This window comes from Pogona vitticeps, chromosome 3 (assembly GCF_051106095.1).
Source record: "Pogona vitticeps strain Pit_001003342236 chromosome 3, PviZW2.1, whole genome shotgun sequence".
Lineage (NCBI taxonomy): Eukaryota > Metazoa > Chordata > Lepidosauria > Squamata > Agamidae > Pogona > Pogona vitticeps.
The window spans coordinates 93,178,997-93,199,776 of record NC_135785.1 but is presented as its reverse complement, the minus strand read 5'-3'; the positions used below and the strand labels follow the sequence as shown (position 1 = coordinate 93,199,776).

At 40.5% G+C, this 20,780-nt stretch overlaps 1 protein-coding gene across 1 annotated transcript in view; it reads left to right on the top strand.

Annotated features, from left to right (window-relative positions):
- COL13A1 (collagen type XIII alpha 1 chain) overlaps window positions 1–20,780 on the top strand; it is a 141,896-nt gene that overhangs the window by 46,125 nt on the left and 74,991 nt on the right. Inside the window, exons 14-17 of the mRNA XM_078390820.1 lie at window positions 652–678; window positions 2,556–2,591; window positions 3,886–3,948; window positions 15,483–15,527. Of these exons, the coding sequence (XP_078246946.1) occupies window positions 652–678; window positions 2,556–2,591; window positions 3,886–3,948; window positions 15,483–15,527 (171 nt within the window). The remainder of the gene's footprint in view (window positions 1–651; window positions 679–2,555; window positions 2,592–3,885; window positions 3,949–15,482; window positions 15,528–20,780) is intronic.

Genomic DNA, 20,780 nt, shown 5'->3' with positions numbered 1-20,780 from the left:
TTTTATAAACTGATTTATTTCTCTCTCTTTAATAAAATATAAACCTCCTTTCAACTAGAGCTAAAATATATATTTTAAATAAATTTGAAATTGAGCAAAAGACCAGAATTTAGAAGGCACAGGTTGATAGTAGCAAGAGATAGCCATGCTAGTGTGTTTCAGCATCCATAGTGGAAATAAAACAATTGGCATTTTTTTCCATCTTGAAGACGAATTGATATATTTCAGTGTGAGCTTTCACAAATTATAATGCACTCGACCATACACAAAGGACAACAGTAATTTAGGCCACTGGTTTATGTAGATCATCAGATCGTCACCATGATTGTATGAAGGATACAGACACAGGTAATGAACTTTTAAAGTGACAACAACAAAAGAAATGAGCTGCCAAAGGGTTGATTACATGAAGATCCTCACAATGGTTCAGGAAGAAGTTGATTCTTCTTTAATCAACAGTGATTCTGGGTGCACAATACATTTGTCATAATACACATTGTTTGGAGGACCAAAGTATCATAAAATAAAGGAAGTGTGCTCACTCCAGTAGATGTGAGTGCATATTGAACGTGGGTCTAGTATGCATTTACTTGCTATTGAGAATAAGTTGTACAGTCTGACTTTTATGGAGTTATACACTTCTATCAACAGGGCTTGCCAGGATCTCCTGGACCCAAGGTGAGTAAAGCAAAAAATGCTAAATACTGTAACTGCCCTACCCCGTTTCAATTCCTTTTTTCAGTGAACATTTGCAATACACAAAGAGCTGAGAGGTGAGATGTAAGTATAAGCTGAGTTTGGAAAACTACTTTTAAAAGCAGCTGATTTCCATTTTTTTTTTAAAGTTCTTTTAGACACAGTGTGGTGCTATTACCCATTAAAATGGTTTTGGGGGGAAATCAGAGATATGACCATGTTAATCTGTTTCAGATTAACAGATTTATTTCAATGTGATCTTTTGTGGATCAAAATCCATTTCTTCAGACACTGAAGAAGTGGATGTTGATCCATGAAACATCACATTGAAATAAATCTGGCATTCTTAAAGCGCCACAATATTTCTTTTCTTTTCCCCCTTTTCTTTTGCCAAAAGTGTTTGAAAAATAGCTCATAGCAATTGCTTGCTATGTTACCATGCCTTTCTTTTTTGGCGGGTGGGTGGGAATTGATTGATGAGAATGCCTTAAAATTAGAGGTGAGTGCCATAACACAGACTGACCTTTTAAAATAACTTTTACAAGTATATTTTTAAGGTAAAAAAACTGGGGAGGTGTGCCCTATATCCATGCTCATTTCATTGGCTGAAATCCTGTAATGACATCATCAGCAGTGACAAATTACAGCTGATTAAAAGCTTTCTTTCAGTCAACAATCCAAATGGAGATTGCAGCCAAGAAATCAGAAGATTGAGACTCAGAAGGGTAATGAAGGAATTAGAAAACAGAATTAACTTTAAAGATGTGTCACTAAAACCAAGGCCAAGATTACCCACACAATTGTATTCCTGATTGCTATGTACAGGTGTGAACTTGACAGTGAAGAAAGCCGACAGAGGGGAAAAAGACTACTAGAGAGATAAACAAGTGGGTCCTATATCAAATCAAGCTTCAGCTTTCTCAGAAGCAAAAATGATGAAACTGAGACTGCCATACTTTGCGCACATTATGAAAAGGCAGGACTCACTGGAAAAGACAATGCAAGAAAAAGCTGAAGGCAGCAGAAAAACAGGAAGACCAAATATGAGATGGATCAGCTCCCTAAAGAAAGGAACAGGCTTGGGTTTGCAAGAGCTAACCAGGTCTGTTGAGGTCAGGACATTTTGGAGGCGACTCACGCATAGGGTTGCCATAAATCAGAGGCAACGTGGTAGCAGGTAACAACAACAAATAACAACAGAAGGCTTTCTTTGATGGGTTTGGGATGCACGTGACTCATACACAATGTAACAAAGTTGTGTGCGGCTTGAAATTGCCAAAGGAAGCCTTTAATCAGGGGTGATTTGCCACTGTTGAGGACATCATTCCCATGGCACATGTAGAACTACACAACAGGATTTCAGCCATTGTATTAATGTGCTAATTTGTGTGGTGTTTTTTTATGTAACAAGAGGTGACATTGGGCTTACTCACATCCTTTCCTCCACATAAAGCCAGTTGTGAAGATCAAGGTGAAACCTTGATCATGTCAACAAAGATCCACTCAGAGGTGACTGGCAGGTATGACAGATGCTTGCAAGAGAACAGTATAGTACTTTCTCTTCTACTAGAATGGAAAGGAATGTAGATTAGAACATGGTTATCTTTGTTTCTTTACATAGAACAGCTCATTCCATTCCTCCAAAGACGGGTAACTATACAGTACTCAATAAATGGCTACAAGGAGACCTGAAAAGCTTCAAGTGCCTGATAGAGTTAAACACCTTAAAGTGGATAAAAGTGACCTCATGGAATTCTTTCTGCATTCTTTCAGAATGTTGATTAAGATTGTTTGTATTTGTGTTCCAAAAGAAAAGATTTAATCTCTTTCCCCCACACCCTTCCACTTTCCTTTTTTAGGGGGAGCCTGGAGTTCAAGGATACCATGGAAGAAAGGTAAGAACAGCATATTTGAAAAGCACAAAACTTGAAAATAAAAGAAGCATAACAGTATTTTAAGTGCATTAAAGTGGGCCTGCGCCACCTGGACATGTGTTGGCAAAGATACACCCTCCTTGCCGTACTTACGGATGTATTCACAAGTGTATCCTGGGCATAGCACTTCTGTCATTTCCTGCTTGAGTAGTTTAGGCCAGGAGTAACTGGGACTGAAGTAAGTGTGACTTCCCTTGGGCTCTCTCATTCCTGATGGGTAGCATTTGTTATAAAAGGGTGGGACTGAAGATGGTTTCCATTTCTCAAGTATTTTAAATTTTCTTTGTTGCTTGGGACACCTTCTGCCAGGAGATTTTGGGTGGAACAAAGTTGGAAATCCTGGAAGATTTTAGAGCTTCCTGGCAAAAGAAATTGTTTTGCACTTACTTTTATGTGTGAAACACAGCTTTACCTACTCACCCACTCTGCCCTGTTTATAGGTTGAAGCCCCCAGCTCACTGCAACCCAGTGTTAGGTTGCATGCAAGATTATTTTCTCCAACAACATGTTTTTTGTGAAAATCATAGTTCCTGTTCTCATTAGATCTTCATTAACTAACAACTTCATCTTCCATGAGGCAGTGAAAATCATAGTCCCTTTGGACCCCGGCCTGATCTCTTGTTCACCTACAGTATGTGAACAATTTATGTCTTCTTTTTCCAGTGAAAATTATGGTTTCTTCATTAGTTGCCCTGCCCGTGCAATATTTACTTGTTCCACGGCTCCCCAAAGGACAGAGAAAGTCAGTGATACAGGGCTGTGTGGGTGTTTGCCAGGGAAGGGGCTATACATTCTTACAGGTGGTGATTCATCTGGCTGACTTTTTTTTAATTCAAAGAGAAGAAAATTATTGAGTTTTGTCCTTAAAGAGCGGAGGCTTATGATGGAGAGTCACCGAAGGAGAGACTGGACCAGAATGTTGGGGTGACAGCTATGCTAAGACAAAATTGTTTAAAATGACAAAGTACAACAGTCCAGTAACACTGTCCACGCAGTGTGGGAGACATAGTTTCAAAAATGATTTAAAGCCTCTGGCAATTTCTAAAAGATTGGGCCAAGACTGGTGTGTGTGTGTGTGTGTGCCACAAGATAATATTTAGTGGTACAAAGGAAGAATCTGTAAATAATGGAGTGATAGGAATTAACATTCATATCACTTTGGAGCTGTATAAAAAGGGGTTTTTGTAGGTCTCTTATACCCAAAGCAACTATCGGTATCTGAGTCTTCTTCCATTTTCTTGCATCTTTTCTTTAGGGTGAGGCGGGTGAGGCTGGCTTACCAGGTGCCCCTGGCCTTCCTGGTCCTCCTGGCACAAAGGTAATTTTTTTAATGCAGTAATAAGTTCTCATATTCTAAATCCCTCCAATTACTATTTCAGCCTATTAGAATCGAGATGTTTATACAACCCCTCCCAGATAAGATAGATGGGGTCATATCAGCAGCCTCTGCTGATGCACACATTGGACAAACCTGGACTGATCACTGGATTGACCATGTATTCAGCCAACCTCAGGAGTGGCCCTACACAAAGAGAGTCCTTTGCACAAGGGGAGAGAGATCCTGCGTCATGATCTTGCATAGCAGTTCTCTAGACTCGTAGGCAAATGCACGTGTAAGACGGTTCCTCTTGCTGACTAAAGGTACAGCTGGCAGAGTGTATGGCTGGTGTGCACGTCCTAGCAGGGGCACTGTTTGTGGGGTACAACCCTCCTCCCTATTGACATTTGAGCAGTGTTCATATAAATGCCCCTTTGAACACCCTTGTTTCTATGCAGATCACCAGGACATGGGAGGTAGATGCTAAGGGAAGGTGCATTTTATTTCCATGATAAACCTAGTAACAAAGACTGGGCTCCTGTATCTTGAAACAGGCAAGAAATAACTTGTGTATGGGGAAGATCTGTGAGGAAAGATTTAGCAGCTAAAGTTATCTTTTGTACATATCTGTTGTAGACAAAAAAGGCATCCTTTCTTTGGTGTGCAGTGACAGGAGTTTGCAAAGTTGTTGTGTTTCAACATGCTTCAATATGCTAGGTGCACGTTGGAGCATTTTTAATTAAAGCGCTGAGTTTTCTTCTGGATAGAACAGAGAAAAAACACCATTATTTGAACAGTCATCTGAGGTTCATCTCAAATGTTTCTGTGGAGAAACAGACTTTGTTTGCATGGCAAATAGCAAGGCCACAAATCTTGCCTTCACTTATTCCGGTGAGCCACTCTGAGAATAGAACAAAATGCAATGCAGAACTTTGCAGTGCCCACAAAAATGATAGTCCATGTAGAGTTCTGCTCAGCCTCATAATTTTTGAAGCACAGAGCACTCTTTTTTGTGTTGTGATGTCATAAAATTGTGCATTTCCCAAGCTCCTTTATGACATTATCTGGCAGCGGTGGGAAAGTATACAACTTTCTTTAATATTGTGAGAATTAAGTGGGCAACTGGAGACTCTGGGTCCAACTTTATGTTACAGATAACATGTCACTAGAAGACGGAGCTGTTTAAAGGCTGACAGTTTGGGTTTTTTACAACAGGAGCTTGTCTCACTACCTGTAATTCAGAAATTTACTTCCTGCATTTTGTGATTGTTCATTGTGCCATGTGTTCACTACTTTCCCTGTGTAAGTCTGATTTCTCACCTGCGAAAGTCAGCCATAAAAGAGAGAAAGAAAAGTTAAAGCAAAAGGTTCAATGAAAAATTTTTGTACCTTGACTTAATTACAATCCTCAGGAAGCTTTAAGTCGCATCAAACCAAGATAAATCTGCTGTGAGGATATACCTTCTTCCTTTTTAAGTATTAAACATTCCTCCTTTAATAGTTAACCTTCTCTTTGTTGAAGCTTGCCCTCCGCTTCTTGGGCATTGTCAAATAAAAGCTAGTCTTTCTTTTCTCTTCAGTTTCTCTCCTAGTATCAATATCATCTCTCTTTTTTTGAAACAGATGTTCACAGTCCTTGCAAAACTTGAAGAAAACTGTCTCTACCCAAACCACTCCCTTCATTTTGTTTTTCAAGGAGATGGGATAAGACCTCCCTCTTGCTCACATACTTTTCAGTTCGTACATGGCATAATTTTACACCTTCTCAATTACGCGAGTCTGTGGCTGGAAAGTAAGCATCTCCCCATGTAAGGCTCAAGACAAATGTTCCTCTCCTCTCAAAGACCATTTGAAGATGGTAAGGTACCAGCCATCTTTGTCATAAACTATAGGTACATTTTTTTCCTTGTCTCACTATCGCTGTGCTTAGCTTTTCGAAGTATGTAGGTAGAAATACTACTCTGGTTGAACAGAGGTTTTCTGTAATCACCTAATGGTGAGAGAAATGCCCTTCAAGATCTTTAAGGGATACTTCTGTTCTTCTAATCTCATATATTCTAGCATTGAATCTTAGCCCTAAAAACAGTTGGCTGGGTTTGCTACTAATTATACTCTGTACTTTTGACTCTGGTCAAGCATATTTTGTAGCACTCAGACAAACTAAAGCACAGTCCTAGGAAAGAAAGAAGGAAGGAAAGAAGGAAATTGACTGCAAGTTGATTAAAAAAGAAAACTACACTCCTATCCTTGCATATTTATCAAAAATCAACCTCTTTTACTTTCTATCTCTTTGCCATTAATAATCTATCACTTGATTTTGTAGCACTCAGACAAACTAAAGCACAGTCCTAGGAAAGAAGGAAGGAAGGAAATTGACTGCAAGTTGATTAAAAAAAACTACCAACCTCTTTTACTTTCTATCTCTTTGCCATTAATAATCCATCACTTGATGTTTCCATTGTTCTTGTTTCTACCTGTTTCCTGTCTTGTTCCTCCATTATTATCTCTGCATATCTTTTTCTTACTCAAGGTGAAAAGGGGGAACCTAGCATGATGGTAGGAATGGAAATACTTCTGTGTCCATTTGGTATGGTAGGAGATATTGTTACGTTGAAGAATGCATTGTTGTAAAAACTTTGGTCAAAGACAGACCTGTGGCCTATTTAATGGCATATACAGCTGGGTTGGGATGCAATTAACCACAAGCAGACACTCCAGGTACGAGTTCAATTATGTGCACACAGAGATGTACGCAGTGAAATGTATCTTTATGAGATCGTTGGAACCTGACACTTAGCTTTTTTAAAAAAAAAAACAATTCGAACTGGTAGATGATTTCTTGCCATCCTGTATCTTCCAAGATGGGCTGAGGTTTCTTCATAATGTCTGGTTAACTGACACATCAAATCCCTTCCAAAGTCAACAGACCCTGATTGCTGAGGTTTTGCATACTCCCTTCTCTTCCTCTTCTTCTTCTTCTTCTTCTTCTGCTTAGGGCTCTTTAGAGAGGCTAACATGATTTCATGCCCATATGTTATTTGTTCGATTAAAATATATATTGAACCTATAAATTTTAGGTATATTACTATGCATTTTTCCCCCACAAAAAAAGTATTACAACCTTGGCCAGGATCCATGAAGACAAAGCAAGCTATGTAGAGCCATACAATTTAAATGTCTTAGGGGTTATTTCTCGTATTACTTAGTGGAAATGTTTGTGATGTAAAAATGGCTATGTGAATAGGTTTTCTTTTCAGTGTTCCTATCTGGATTTACTTAGACCAATATTAGTTTTCCAGCTTGTGTCGTGGGATGAAAATCTGACTCGTCATTTCCTCAATTTTAATCTTTTACATCTAAGCTATTCAAGGCATCCCCACCCCTGCAGACCTTTGTCCCTTGGTATCCATGCACAACAGAAATATATCTATTAAGATATTGGTAGGAATGAAAAATATTGCCACCATCTGATATGTAAAAAAAACCAAAATTCATCTCCTTAAAACTGCTGCTCTAGGCATCTGCCCAGTGTGGCTTAGAGATAAGAAATTTCAGTTAGATTTCAGAAAGGTCCATTCAAATTTTTATACCAATTAACAAATTTTAGACTTGTTTTACCTTTAAGTGTATGATAATACTAAGGTGAACAGTGAAACCTGCACTTGCCACAGATCTGCTGTACCTCAAGTGTGCACTATCTGACAGTGATTAGAGAACAGTTCTTGATACAATTGCTCTGCTAATATCTACATGGTATTAGGGTGGTACAGGCGCTACATGCTCCCACTGTCTCATCAGTGCTGACAAAATAGGGGACCGGTCCTCATACCACATGACTGTGCTGTGTCTTCAGAGGTCTTTGTTATAGTATCCCATCTCCTTCTCAGCCTCAGCATATTGGCCAAGGAATTACCTCACATGTTGACTTTGTAACAATGTGAGATAAATTGCTTTACAAGGTCTCCATGAAATAGTTGTTCCTCCCACTTCATCTCACATCTCGGTGATAGCATACAAGACTTTGCTGACAATTAAAGGAGAAGCTTCTGAAGCCCTCCCAGCCATCATGATTGTTTCTTTATATACAGTGGGAGGCCTTCAGAAGATTTTCCTTTAATTGTTGAGAAATGTCTTATTTGCTGAATTTTGAATACAAGTAGCTTCCATTTTGTTTAATGTTCTTTTACCAAATTGCTGTGTGTGGAGTGTGTTACCGATTTTACATTACTCAGAGTGATTTGCACACATACTTTCCTGGTTTAATTAAATGAAGTGGAAATCAGCATTGCAGATGAGTGGTAAGGAAATACATTGTGGATGGCAAGAAAATTATTCCACTGTCTTTAGGGACTGCTTGTTTCCTTGAATTGTATAGGTTTCCTCAATTCACACCTTTTATAGGCCAGAATCACAGTCATACATACTAACTCATGCCAGATTCTAATCTTAGTTAATTTTTAAGTGCTTAATCAGCAGCAGGTCATGAGTTGCAGCCAAGGAGGTGGGAGGAGGTGTGATTTGCTGTGGAAAAGTGGTAATCGAGAGGAGGGTGTTTAATTGTTTCCTGGCCCTCCATTTTTCCTGCCCTCTCCCTCTTGAGCATACAAATGTTATTGGAAAACGAAACATGTCTTTTGAATATTTTTGTTTTATTTTACTATACTACTACTGATCGATTTTAAATTAATTTCAATTACTATTTTAATAGATTTTAATTATAATTTTAATTGATGTTTAAGTATTGAAAGTCCGCAGAAATACCACTGAATGATTCCCCAAAAGTGATGTTGTATTGAGTAAATTTTGCTCATTTCCCTAACTTTTATTACGTTCTTGTTAAAATGCTTAAAAGAAGTGATATCATCCCTTGTTATTAATTAGTATCTAATTAGTATCTAATATCCAAGGCCTGACCCTTGCAACTTATTTCCTTGACTCTTTCCCCAGGACACCCCTGGAGTTTTAAATGTGTTTTCTGTCTAATAGTGAAAAGTAACAGAGGTCTAAGGGGGTAAATAGAAGTGGCAGAGAATAAGCAGAACTGAGCAGGAAGATTAAACACCAGTCATTAGAGCTTATCTAAGAGATGACTGGAGCAGTACAGTACAGTTGCTGTATGGCCTAATAATGCTAAAGATTGCAAGGCTGTGAATATGTCACATCTCTTTTCACCCAAAGACAGTGGCTTTTAAGGTGAGATTGGGTGATTATTGTAAGTAATGTCAGCATTAAGCAATGTATATTAATCTTCTTCCCAACACCCACTCAGGCATTGCCTACTATTTTCTGTCTGTGTTCTGTCTACCAGAACAAAAGACATTACATGTAAGTTGGCCAGCAAAGGTTAAAAAAATAAATAAATAATAAATCATCCAGAATTTCACCCCCTGTCTATAAGCAGCTATCTCTTAAGCTTTAGCGAGCTATACTTCTTCATTCAGGGTGTCAAACTGGGTGGTGATCAGAAGAAAGCGTCACATATCAAAACTCTATAAAACTTGTAGACCAAAGAGGATGCTAGCGGGAGATGGAGTTGCTGAGCAGTTTGTTTTTCTTTCCTGAGCGCTGAACAGAGATCCTAGCTTGCCCTCTGGTGGTATGTTAGAAGATATATTATTCTTATATTTCAAAATGCAGGAACCACTTTCCTAGTTTCATGTGCATTTGAGGTAGGATGATTTGATGTTTACGCTGATTGCTAATGCATTTGCTTGGTTTCTGTGCTCAGAGCCACTTTCTTTAGCTAACTCAATGGTTCCAATCTTTTTCAAGTTGCAACCCCTTTTATAATAGCCAAGTAACCTAAGACACCCCTGGCTATGTTTTCATAAAAAGCCATCTTTTATTGGATAAAGTCATCCTTTCTCAGAAAGGAGAGGCTTCTTTCTCCCCCAAAGGGTCAGTTTCTCATTCATATACATAGACACTAACTTTAATATCGCATTCTGAAAGGTCAGGGAAGAAATTATTTGACAAGGGCCACAACACATATAAGACAACTTGAGATAACCACCTCCCAGAAAAAAAATTACACCCCCCCCGTGGAAGTCACAGCCCCCTCCCCCCGCTGCTGCCACCCTCCAAGATGGGAAACACTGATGTTCCTAATTGGTAACAATAATAATGCCACTAATGAATTGATGACCCACATATTATGTGTGAAGAAAATGGCTAAGCACAACCAATCAAATTAAACATCACTGAGTGCAAGTGAAACTGAGGCTGGTGGAGGGAAAAGATGATGAAAATGGTGAGATGGAGAGAAAGGCTGTTGTGCAGCATTGAAACAAATGAATATTTGGTAAAGAGTGGGCATTTGTTAGTTGTGTAGTAGGTAATTTGCCTGACCCGCAACACAAATTATCAGAACACATATCGGAAGGTAAAAAATGTTTCTCATGGTCTAGTTTCAAATTCATTAACTTTATTAATTTACATCAAAGTGAAGCAGCTTTTTCCTAACTGTGCACACACAGTGTTGCCTTACGAGTTCTTGTAATGAGAAACATGTACTTTTTAAAATAAGTATAAAAATAATAACTGAAGTATAAATGCTTGGGCCCCACAATATGCAAGTGACGGGTTGTTTCTCATGGAAAATATAGTGAGAAGCATGGCACTATAGCTGGTCTGCCTCCTTCTGATTTAGCTAGTCTATGGTCTCCATTTAGACCAGTGGTTCCTAACCTTGAGCAACCCAGGTGTTCTTGGACTATAAGTTCCCAAAATTCTTCACCACCAGCAATGCTGCCCAGTGTTCCTGGGAATTGCAGCCCAAGAACATCTGACTTGCCCAAGGTTAGGAACACTGATTTAGACAATCAACAGGTTGGCAACCTCCTGATTTTGTCACTTGGTATCAGATATGCTGGTTCTTTTTTATTTAGTTGAGGGATTACTCACAAGAAATCATCCATCTAGAAAGACTCATGGAATGGGTGAAATACCTATTATTGGACTACCCATGTGGACCTCTTGGAAGTTGTTGGATCCTTATAAGAATCTAACAGAGCTATGGGTTGCCTGAATAAATTGAAACTAAATCAGAAGACAGAACAGAATCACACCTGCCCATTTTAGATTACTTGTTACCTAAAGTAATGTGAGAGGCAAAGTTGGCCCAGAACTCAAAATCAGGGCTTGTAAGTAACACTTTAACATACCAACATTAAAATTACTACATCTGTGTTAAATTAGAGGAATGCAACTAGTACCGAATTTGTTTTAAAAGTAATGCATTAGTGTTAAAATTATTACTTTCAAAATGTTACTCTAGATGTATCAGTTGCCTTCCCCTCCTATTTAATGCAAAAGAGATTTAGCTTTAATGCATTATATTACATTATTTTAAAAGAACCTCCTTGTTTCATTCATTGCTTCTTTGCAACCAGGTTGCAGAGAAGCAATGAATGAATAATAATTAGCATTATTGGTTGTTGTGGGTTTTTCAGGCTCTTTGGCCATGTTCTGAAGTTTGTTCTTCGTAATGTTTCGCCAGTGTCTGTGGCCGGCATCTTCAGAGGACAGCACTCTGTGCTCTGGTGTAGTTGGCTTGGGAGTGGAGTATTTATGGCTGTGGGATGGGCTTTTGTCTTTTTCTGTAGATGGGTGATTAGTGTGTCTTCTTGTGGGTGTATTGTTGTGATAAGAAGGAGAGATTATCTGTCACTGTGGTGGGTGACACTGTGGGTGTCATTAGCTGGTCTTTTGTGTGTAGGGATCCCCGGTCCTTGTGGCTGGGTAGAGTTTGTTGACCTTTTGCACGCTGTATTTTTGAGAGCTGGGAGCCAAGTACAGCATGCAAAAGGTCAACACACTGATGGCAGGCAATATCAACTTCGCCCTTACCTGGATGAGTGGAGCCTGGCAACAGTCACACATGCACTGGTAACAACCAAACTGAACTACTGCAATGTGCTATACGTGGGGCAGCCTTTGAAGATAGTCCAGCGACTGCAACTGGCACAGAAACGGGCTGTGTTGCTGGTAAGTGGTGCCGCCACATGGACTCATATCACACCGGTTCTGAAAAATTTACACTGGCTGCCGGTTGCTGCTTGGGCCGAATTCAAGGTGCTTACTCTGACATATAAAGCCCTAAATGGCTTAGGACCTGGTTACCAGAGCTATAATTGCACTTAATAATGAGCTTAAAGACCACCAGTAGGGAATAGTTAGTTGGACTGTGTTACTTGTCCTGCGGTGTAGATGTTTGTATTTTTAGTGGGGACTTTTAGTGGGGGGGAGTGTTTAGGGAAATTTATGTGTGTGCATGTGTCTGGTCTCTGGGTGTCTATGAATTTCATTGTATCGGTATACTGTGTATATACTTACAATGATAATAAATAAATAAATAAATAAATAAATAAATAAATAAATAAATAAATAAATAAATAAATAAATAAATAAATAAATAAATAAATAAATAAAGGACTGCCTTCTTCCATACAAGCCTGCCTGTCCTCTAAGATCAGGCCAGGAGGCCCTTCTGAAGGTGCCATCCCTGAAAGAGGTGAGGGGGATGGCATGCCAAAATAGGGCCTTCTCGGCTATTGCCCCCCAACTTTGGAACTCCCTCCCTATAGGGATCTGCCTGCCTCCGACACTTTTGGCTTTTTGGCGCCAGGTCAAGACCTTCTGTTTAGCCAGCATTTTAACTAAATAGTATCCTTTAGCTGGCCATAAGAGCAACAGGATTTATTAATGATAAATTGACTGTTTAAATGTTGTGTGTTATTATAATGGGTATTATTTTAATGGTTTTTAATGTGGTTCTAAAGTTTTAATATTGCTCTAGGCCAGTGGTCAGGGAACAGGGATAAATTACCCCAAATCAGGTAAAAATGAAAAACCTGGGGGTAATGAGGACAGTCGCAGCAGGCATTTTACCCCCAGGCATTTTATTTCCGACGATGCTGTGTGTAGGCGGGCGTTCCGTCACGGGGACAGCAAGCCCTGGCAAGGAACTGCACAGGGCACCTGCCTGTCCTCCTTGTCTCCAGAGTGGGAGGGGGAGGGTGGCACACCAGGCCAGCTGGACTCTTTGCCCGGCAGAGCTCTGGCCAGGGCTCTCCTTCCTGCCCACACCCATCTGCCCGGTGCACTGGCGAGGAGGCTCCCTTCCCACCCTGCCTCACCTGAGCTCATGCCCAGTGGACCTGCTGGACCTGCGGCACCCGCCTCCCCTTGCCAAGGACGCGCTTTCCCAGCGGTGTGGCGGCTCCAGACTGGCTGCCCAGACGGTGGCCACAGGTCCTGGGTGAGTGCAGAGGCAGGGTGGGGGTCAGCCACAGACGGCAAGAGCCGGGGGGGGGGTAATGCCAACATATATAAAAAAAATTTTGGGGTGGTGAAAGGTAAAAAAGTTCCCTGACCCCTGCTCTAGACTGCTCAGAGACCATTGGTAATGGTGCGGCTAAAAAAAAAATCTTGTAAAATAAATAAATAAATAAAATAAGCTATAGCCAGCAGTGTGGAGTCAGAAAATACATGATGCTATAAAATCATGATATGATATAAAATCAGCCTGGCATTTATGGGGAGAATTTGACATAGGCATGCTGCAGTGTAGTAAATGTTAGCAACATTAAAATGATGTTTTGGTGGGCCAGCAAACTTCATGGTTAAAGAATTATAAAGTTCTGCTTTATGTTCAGTTCTTACACAGACAGATTGCATATATTGCCCTTGGAGAGTCGTATCTCAGTAATATCTTTTTATCTGAGACACAGTGTGATCATTCCCTTAGGTATCCATAGTACTTCCAGATGCTGTTTTTACTCTGCAGTTGCCCTGCTTCATTCATAAAATTTTATCGGGATTGAACCAGCATTGTAAACCTTCTGTGTTTTCCATTGCTTCTTCTGTCTTTTCTTCTTAAGGGGGCGGGTGGGGGACATCTAAGGAGAATTATTGGCTACACCATGTCTTTTGATTGATAGTACTAAGGGTCCTTCAGGACTACATCTTGCCTCTCATGGAAAAGGCTCCTTCAAATGTCACAAAGCTAGCCAGAGGTATTCATTGATAATTTGAGGGAGAGTTTTGTTCATGCAAAGTAAGTGCTAGAACACTACTAATTAGAAATGGGGGTAGTCCTATACAAATACGAATATCCCCACACAGCTGGGCTTAACAAGAGTCTGGCCCCTTGGGCCGGACCATCCACGTACGCATCCACCGATGGTGGCCTCACTCCTCCTTCCAATCGCACCTGGAGCACCATTCTGTCCACGCTCAGCTGGCCACTCAACAGCCGTGCTGGGAAACCCATCCTTCCCTCCCCCTGCCTGGAGTGGCCAGCCGAGCAGCAAGAGAGTGGCGCTCCGGGTGCGATTGGAAGGATGCTGCTGCCGGATGTGTGAGTGGATGGTCCAGCCCCTGGGGCTGGACCCTCATTAAGTCCAGCTGATGAGCTGGGGATATTCGTATTCATAAACGGATACTCCCATCATCTTCTATTAATCTATGACAAAATAGCCAATCTCTGTTTGCTCTGCCATACACTGTAGATGTTTTCAGATCTAATAAATTAACCCAATGCAACTCTGGGTTTACTGAACAGGTGATTAAGGCCACAGTCACAGGAGTCAAATGTTGCCTTCCTATCCCCCACTGCGTTAATATCATAAATTTGTGGTCACATGATGCACAGCCATTAGCAAATTGCTTACTTGGCGAGCGTGCTAATTGTGGATCCTTTCTCGCTTGGCCAGAATCTTCTATTTTTGTTGTTGTTGTTGTGGATCTTCTCAAAAATGTTGTGTTGCTGTATGTGAATTGTCTTATTGCAATTTTTTTGAACTACTGCCACCATGCATATCCTTTTAAACTGTCCCCCTCACACACACACACACACACATGGCACTTGTGTCGATGCATTCATTACCCTTTGTCAAACCGGGTCAACAAGAAGGCCTAGGTGCTTATTGAACTGGAAGGAAATGACTTGGTAACTCAAAACCACATTGGGATACATATTCTGGATAAATACCATGTGACCGCAAAGCACAACACGAATGTGATGAAAAGCCACTTAACCACAAGGGTTCATTTGGCTGGTGTGACTGTGGCCTAACATCAGGCAGTATAGTGAGAACCTGAAGGACATCCATTCATTCCACCATCCCAGTGTGGAATATTAGCAAAATATTTTGGTAAGATCAGATTTTTTTTTTACCACAGTACAGAGTACTTAGTTGCTGGCAGAGTTCCTCTGTAATGCAATTCAACATTAATTTTTGAAATGTGGTAGAAAGGTGCCCAATTCAAAACATGAGGAAAGCTGTACTGTCATCATGGTGGCTTCATAATGTCAAATATTTGATGCTACAATTTAATTTCACCAATTAAGTTATAAGGAATTTGCTTCCTTTAAAAATCAGTGAACATCAATGCTTCTTGAGAGCTTATGGGACATAGTTTACCCACTCGTAAGTTTAAGACATCTGTTTTAATAACAACCAAGGTCGAAATGGGCCTTTATCTTTGTCCTCTTTATTCTTCATCGTCTTTATTTTATTTTCCTCTTCCAGGGGGAGAGGGGCATGCCAGGGCTTCCAGGAAAACATGGAGTTCAGGTATTCTGCAAGGAATGGAGTCTGACACACCCATCCACCCTTACCCATACCTCTCAACTATCCCTCTCCGAGTTTCAGAGACAGCATCAGTTTGGTGTTTCTTAATATTTCCTTTCACATTTTTACATGTAGACTCTGCTTCCAAAACATAACACCACAAGGTCCAAATTAGCAAGAGGAGAAGAACCAGGAAGAACTGTTTTTATTGAACAAATGGCACGCCGGTCCCTGAATTTTGTTCTCATTATGGGAAGAAGGCGGGAAATGCACATGAAGGTGCTCAGTAAAACTGAGCCATGAGTACTAGAGTCATGAGTACTCATTTAGTAGGAAAAACTAGACTAGGAAAACAGAATAAATTTGGCTGATAGTCATTAGATCACAATTCAAACATGTATTACTTTCTCATGAATAAAGAGAAATTACACTGGAGTGTGCGCTTAGACTTGTAATTGGCTTTAAACTCATGCACACCTGTCACATACAGATATTTCAGGAAAGAATAAACCTTCTTAAACCACTCAATAATGAAATTGGTTTCCACAACAAAGGACTGACATGCCATCTTTTCAATGAAATCTGCCCTTCAATATATATTTATCTGCATCATGTCTCTAGCCCATAGTTACTAAACCGTACTTACATCTGACACATTTCTGAATGTTTCTTTCGCCTGTTATTACATGGGATCCCTGATTTCCATCTTCTGTCCTTGTGTTTTTTTAGCTTTGTCCCCGATTTCTGTTTCAGAAAGTTGAGAGGTATGATCCTTCTCCCTCTTCTTTCATCCTGATCTACTTCACACCTCTCCTTGTTTGAATTTGTTTGTGTGGCTTTCTCGCTTATGATCTGGTTTGTTCCTCAAAGCAGCTTTTCACTCCCTATTTCCCCCTCATCTATCATGCTAAAATCTCCAAACACATCCTTCCAATTCTAACAATTCATCTTTCTGTCCTCCCGTGTTTCTATCCCCAGTAGCATTTGCTCTCATAATCTGATTGTCTCACAGAAGAGTCTAACCAGCAGTAAATTACTTACTAATATGTAGACTTTGTAGCACCTTAAACTATTTAGCCCCAAACCTACTTCACTTATACAGCCCGTAACATTCTTCTCAAAAATCCTTTGGACATTACTTTTTAAAAAATCTAGGGAAAGCTTACTTCTAAGTATTTGCTCCAGAGGATTTCTATACCTTTCTTTCACTGGGCAGATGTTTTTGCATTGAGCTTGTTCCTCACCGGCATTACTGACAGTCACCAGTAGGGGGCAGCCAACTATGACTCATCAAAGTGGACATTTATTTTATTTTATTTATTTATTTATTTTATTTATATCCCGCCTATCTGGTCGGTTGAGACCACATGATATTTGTCCTGGAGATGTTGAAAATGGCCTATTCACGATGACCAGTCTTTATAGGTAAAGGTAAAGGTTCCCCTTGACAATTTTTGTCCAGTCATGTTCAACTCTAGGGGGCGGTGCTCATCCCCGTTTCCAAGCCATAGAGCCAGCGTTTTGTGGTCACATGGCCAGTGCGACTTAGACACAGAACGCTGTTACCTTCCCACCGAGGTGGTCCCTATTTATCTACTCGCATTTGCATGCTTTTGAACCGCTAGGTTGGCGGGAGCTGGGACAAGTGATGGGCACTCAGTCCATCACGTGGATTCGATCTTACGACTGCTTGGTCTTCTGACCCTGCAGCACAGGCTTCTGCAGTTTAGCCCACAGCGCCACCACGTGTCCCAGTCTTTATAGGTACTTTTCAATAAATACTAGAATATTGTGATTCTCCATTGCCAGTTAGGAGGGGCACATGTAACATGTACTGTGGCTCTGATACATATAATGCCTGCTTGCAAACATCAGCTTTATTTACACATTATGGCTAATCCTCTTAAAACTGCAGAGCTGGAAGGGGCCCTATGGATCACTGAGTCCAGTCCCTTTCTGGAAGGCACAGTGTGGAATCAAACTCCCAACCTCTGTCTCTGCAGCCAGAAACTTAAACCACTGAGCTATCCAGCAGTTGAGGTAATATCCTCTTATCTAAATGTGGAGCAGAAGGGACACCATGTAAATGCCCCTGTCATGTGCTGGTTTTTGCACTAGTTATGAGATTAGTTACACAGCTGGTCCTACAAAAGGAGAGGGAAAGACACTAATGGGATTTCCACTCCACATTTAAGTAGCAGGATACTAATCTATGGATCTAGCTTTATGAAGATGACCCACAGTGAGGGGTATCAGGCACATGCTGTCCATATTTCTGGAACATAAGACTGTAGTTAATTTAATTGTAGCTTTTCACCACATCCAGACTCAGACAAACTCCAGTTAACTATTGTTTACAAAACTTCAAACAACACTGTATAAAGCTGGATCCTTTTAAGAAACTCTAACCACAGTTTACACTACTGATACAAGCTGAATTGTGGTTAATTAAAAAGAGAGGGAGAAGGTTCTAATCTCCTTGTGGCTGCACCGAGGACAGAGAGCGGAGGTTTGCTGTCGCTGATACTTGTAACATTGTATCATGTGTGGACTCAAGCATTATATACTGAGCAGGGAACACTTATCATTGAAATGCCATTTTCTTTAGCATCTCTATGGCAACTGTGTAATGGTCTTCTACCTACACAAAGAATGACTAAAGGTGTATTTAGGGGGATAGCTGGAGAGGGGAAGCCACCAGAGACAATATTTTTCATGTGTGGGCAATTGCTTTGAATGCACTGGCAGGTTACAGATAATGTTTATGTTCCCTCCCCCTCCCCCAAAAAAAAGGGTGTGGAGTTGCCAAAACCACTCTGCATGTAACATCTTCATTACTTCATCAGTTTGCTTAAATATATTTTAAATTCCCAACTGTACTTTACTATAATTTAAATTCTCAATATTAAGTGATAATTGGTAGAAATAGAAGGGCAAAAAACAAACAAACCACATACTATTATATAGTGGCACTGAAGTGTCTTGTGTTATTGTAAGCCACTATCCTATAACAATGGTGGTGAAGGGATTGGTCTGTGAAACAGGTATAATAGCCAAAAACATGCACATTAGAGTCACTATCAGCAGTGCTATCTCAAGTTGGTGGACATAGACTGAACCGAGGGAGGTGGTGGTAATAAGGATGATGATAATAAAGAAAAAAATGAGTCAGGGGAAAGTATCATGAAAATGATGAATAAAGACTTATTCTCCATAAGTATAAATGTTCATAATTTGTCAAATTTTATTATAGTCTGCAGATATGCCAAAGAACATACCTATGTTTGAGAGGTTATATATTTTTCTTGCAGTGAAAAAGGCCACAGTCTCATAACAGAGTCAATGACTGTCCTGCACTCTTGCTACATTTCATTTCATTCATTTATTTTCATTTCGTTTCCATTCTTTTCCCCCATTGCTGATCTACACACTTCTGCAGACATAAAACTGTGTCGCATTTGCACAGTTACAGTCCCTATGCGACCATGAGACAAGCACTCCTTCAGTAAAAGTGATGGTGCAAACCATCCTAAGATTCTGAAGGAGACAAGCAGCCAGGTTTTGGCTTCTGTAAAAAAAAAAGAGACTAGTGATAAAGTTAGCACAGAAATATATGTTCAAGTATAATTCTCTTGAATTCCTTTTAAAAAATAAGCGAAAGAAAAAAAGACACAGGACATTGCCAGAGAAAAGGGGAGTAAACTAATCTGAGACCCAAGAGATTTCCCACCTCAGAGATTTCTTTCGATGCCGATTTGCCTGGGAAAGAATCTCTGTGTGGCACAAAGGAAACCAAAATGCTTTCTAGAAATTTTCTCAGTCCACAAAGTGTCCCAGCCACTGTTTAGCTGTATCCTGTACAGCAGTGGTCCCCAACCTTGGGCCTCCAGATGTTCTTGGAGTACAACTCCCAGAAGCCTTCACCACCACCTCTGCTGGCCAGGATTTCTGGGAGTTGAAGTCCAAGAACATCTGGAGGCCCAAGGTTGGGGACCACTGCTGTACAGCACAGCAAGCAAGATTAATGGAAGGCAAGCTGCTTTTCAAGAAAGCTTATGCACAACCCCTGATTTTCTCCCTTTGAGGAACCCTGAAAAACCGAACAAGCCATGACAGCTGCAGACCTGTCTTCTAAACCTGGATCTGCCAAATAGGACCACCTCTCCCTATACTGTATATGGTTGAGACAAAATATACCACCACCATATTCTATGTTTTCCCAATAAGTTTGCAGGACAGCTGACTTCCACTTTTCACTGTTCTTTGTGTGTTTTAGCACGGAGAAGGAAAAAGAGATGTTAAACTCCTTTTTTCCCCCTGAAAGTCTCCCCACCCCAATGAATATTGGTTTTCACTTCAAGGTGTTTCTTCTTTCCTTTCTCTCTTCTGGGGGTTCCTGGAATTACATTGGTGGGGAGGAAAGTTGAATTGTCTGTTCAAGGGCTATGGCTACAACCATGAGGGGAGATAGAAATTGGCACACCTCTATTATTTATTAAAAGCATTTCCACATCTCTCTTCAATAAATAACAAAAAAATCCCAGAGAAGGTTGCAGATTTTATTTAAAAAAAAAAATGGCAGTCCCGGCCCTCCTGTCTGTAATCTGAAAGATAAGACACACAAGGAAAACAGGGTGGCGAGGGAGAAGGAACACAACAAACCCAGGCACCGATTCTTAAAGTTACTGAGTCTTTGTATCAAACAGACTGGTTGAAAACAGCCGGCAGAAAGCCAAAGGCAGTTAAGCTTTCAACAGGAGGAAAATAGCTTCCCTCCTCTCCCTCTGTGACCCTGTACAGAGTTGTCATCCTGATGCCAAATAGGGCCCTTAAGGCCATTTCACAGATTCTGCAGAATGAGACTCCAAGAGGAATTGTAGACAGATCCTGTTCCTTGGTGGATGTCGGTGCAGGAGAATCTTTAGTGTCAATGAGGAAGTCCTAGAGAAATAATATTTTAACAAGGCATGTTTGGTTCTGTTATAGCTCAATAAAGATTTCCGCCGGAGAGTCCTGCAGTTTAGACTGCACTTTCCCCGTCTAGCGCCCTCTTAATGTGATGAATTACAACTCCCATATTTCCCAGCCAGCATGGCTAATGACATGTTGTTGTTTAGTCGTTAAGTCGTGTCCGACTCTTCGTGACGCCATGGACCAGAGCACTCCAGGCCCTCCTGTCTTCCGCTGCCTCCTGGAGTTTGGTAAAATTCATATTGGTAGATTCTATGACACTGTCCACCATCTCATCCTCTGTGT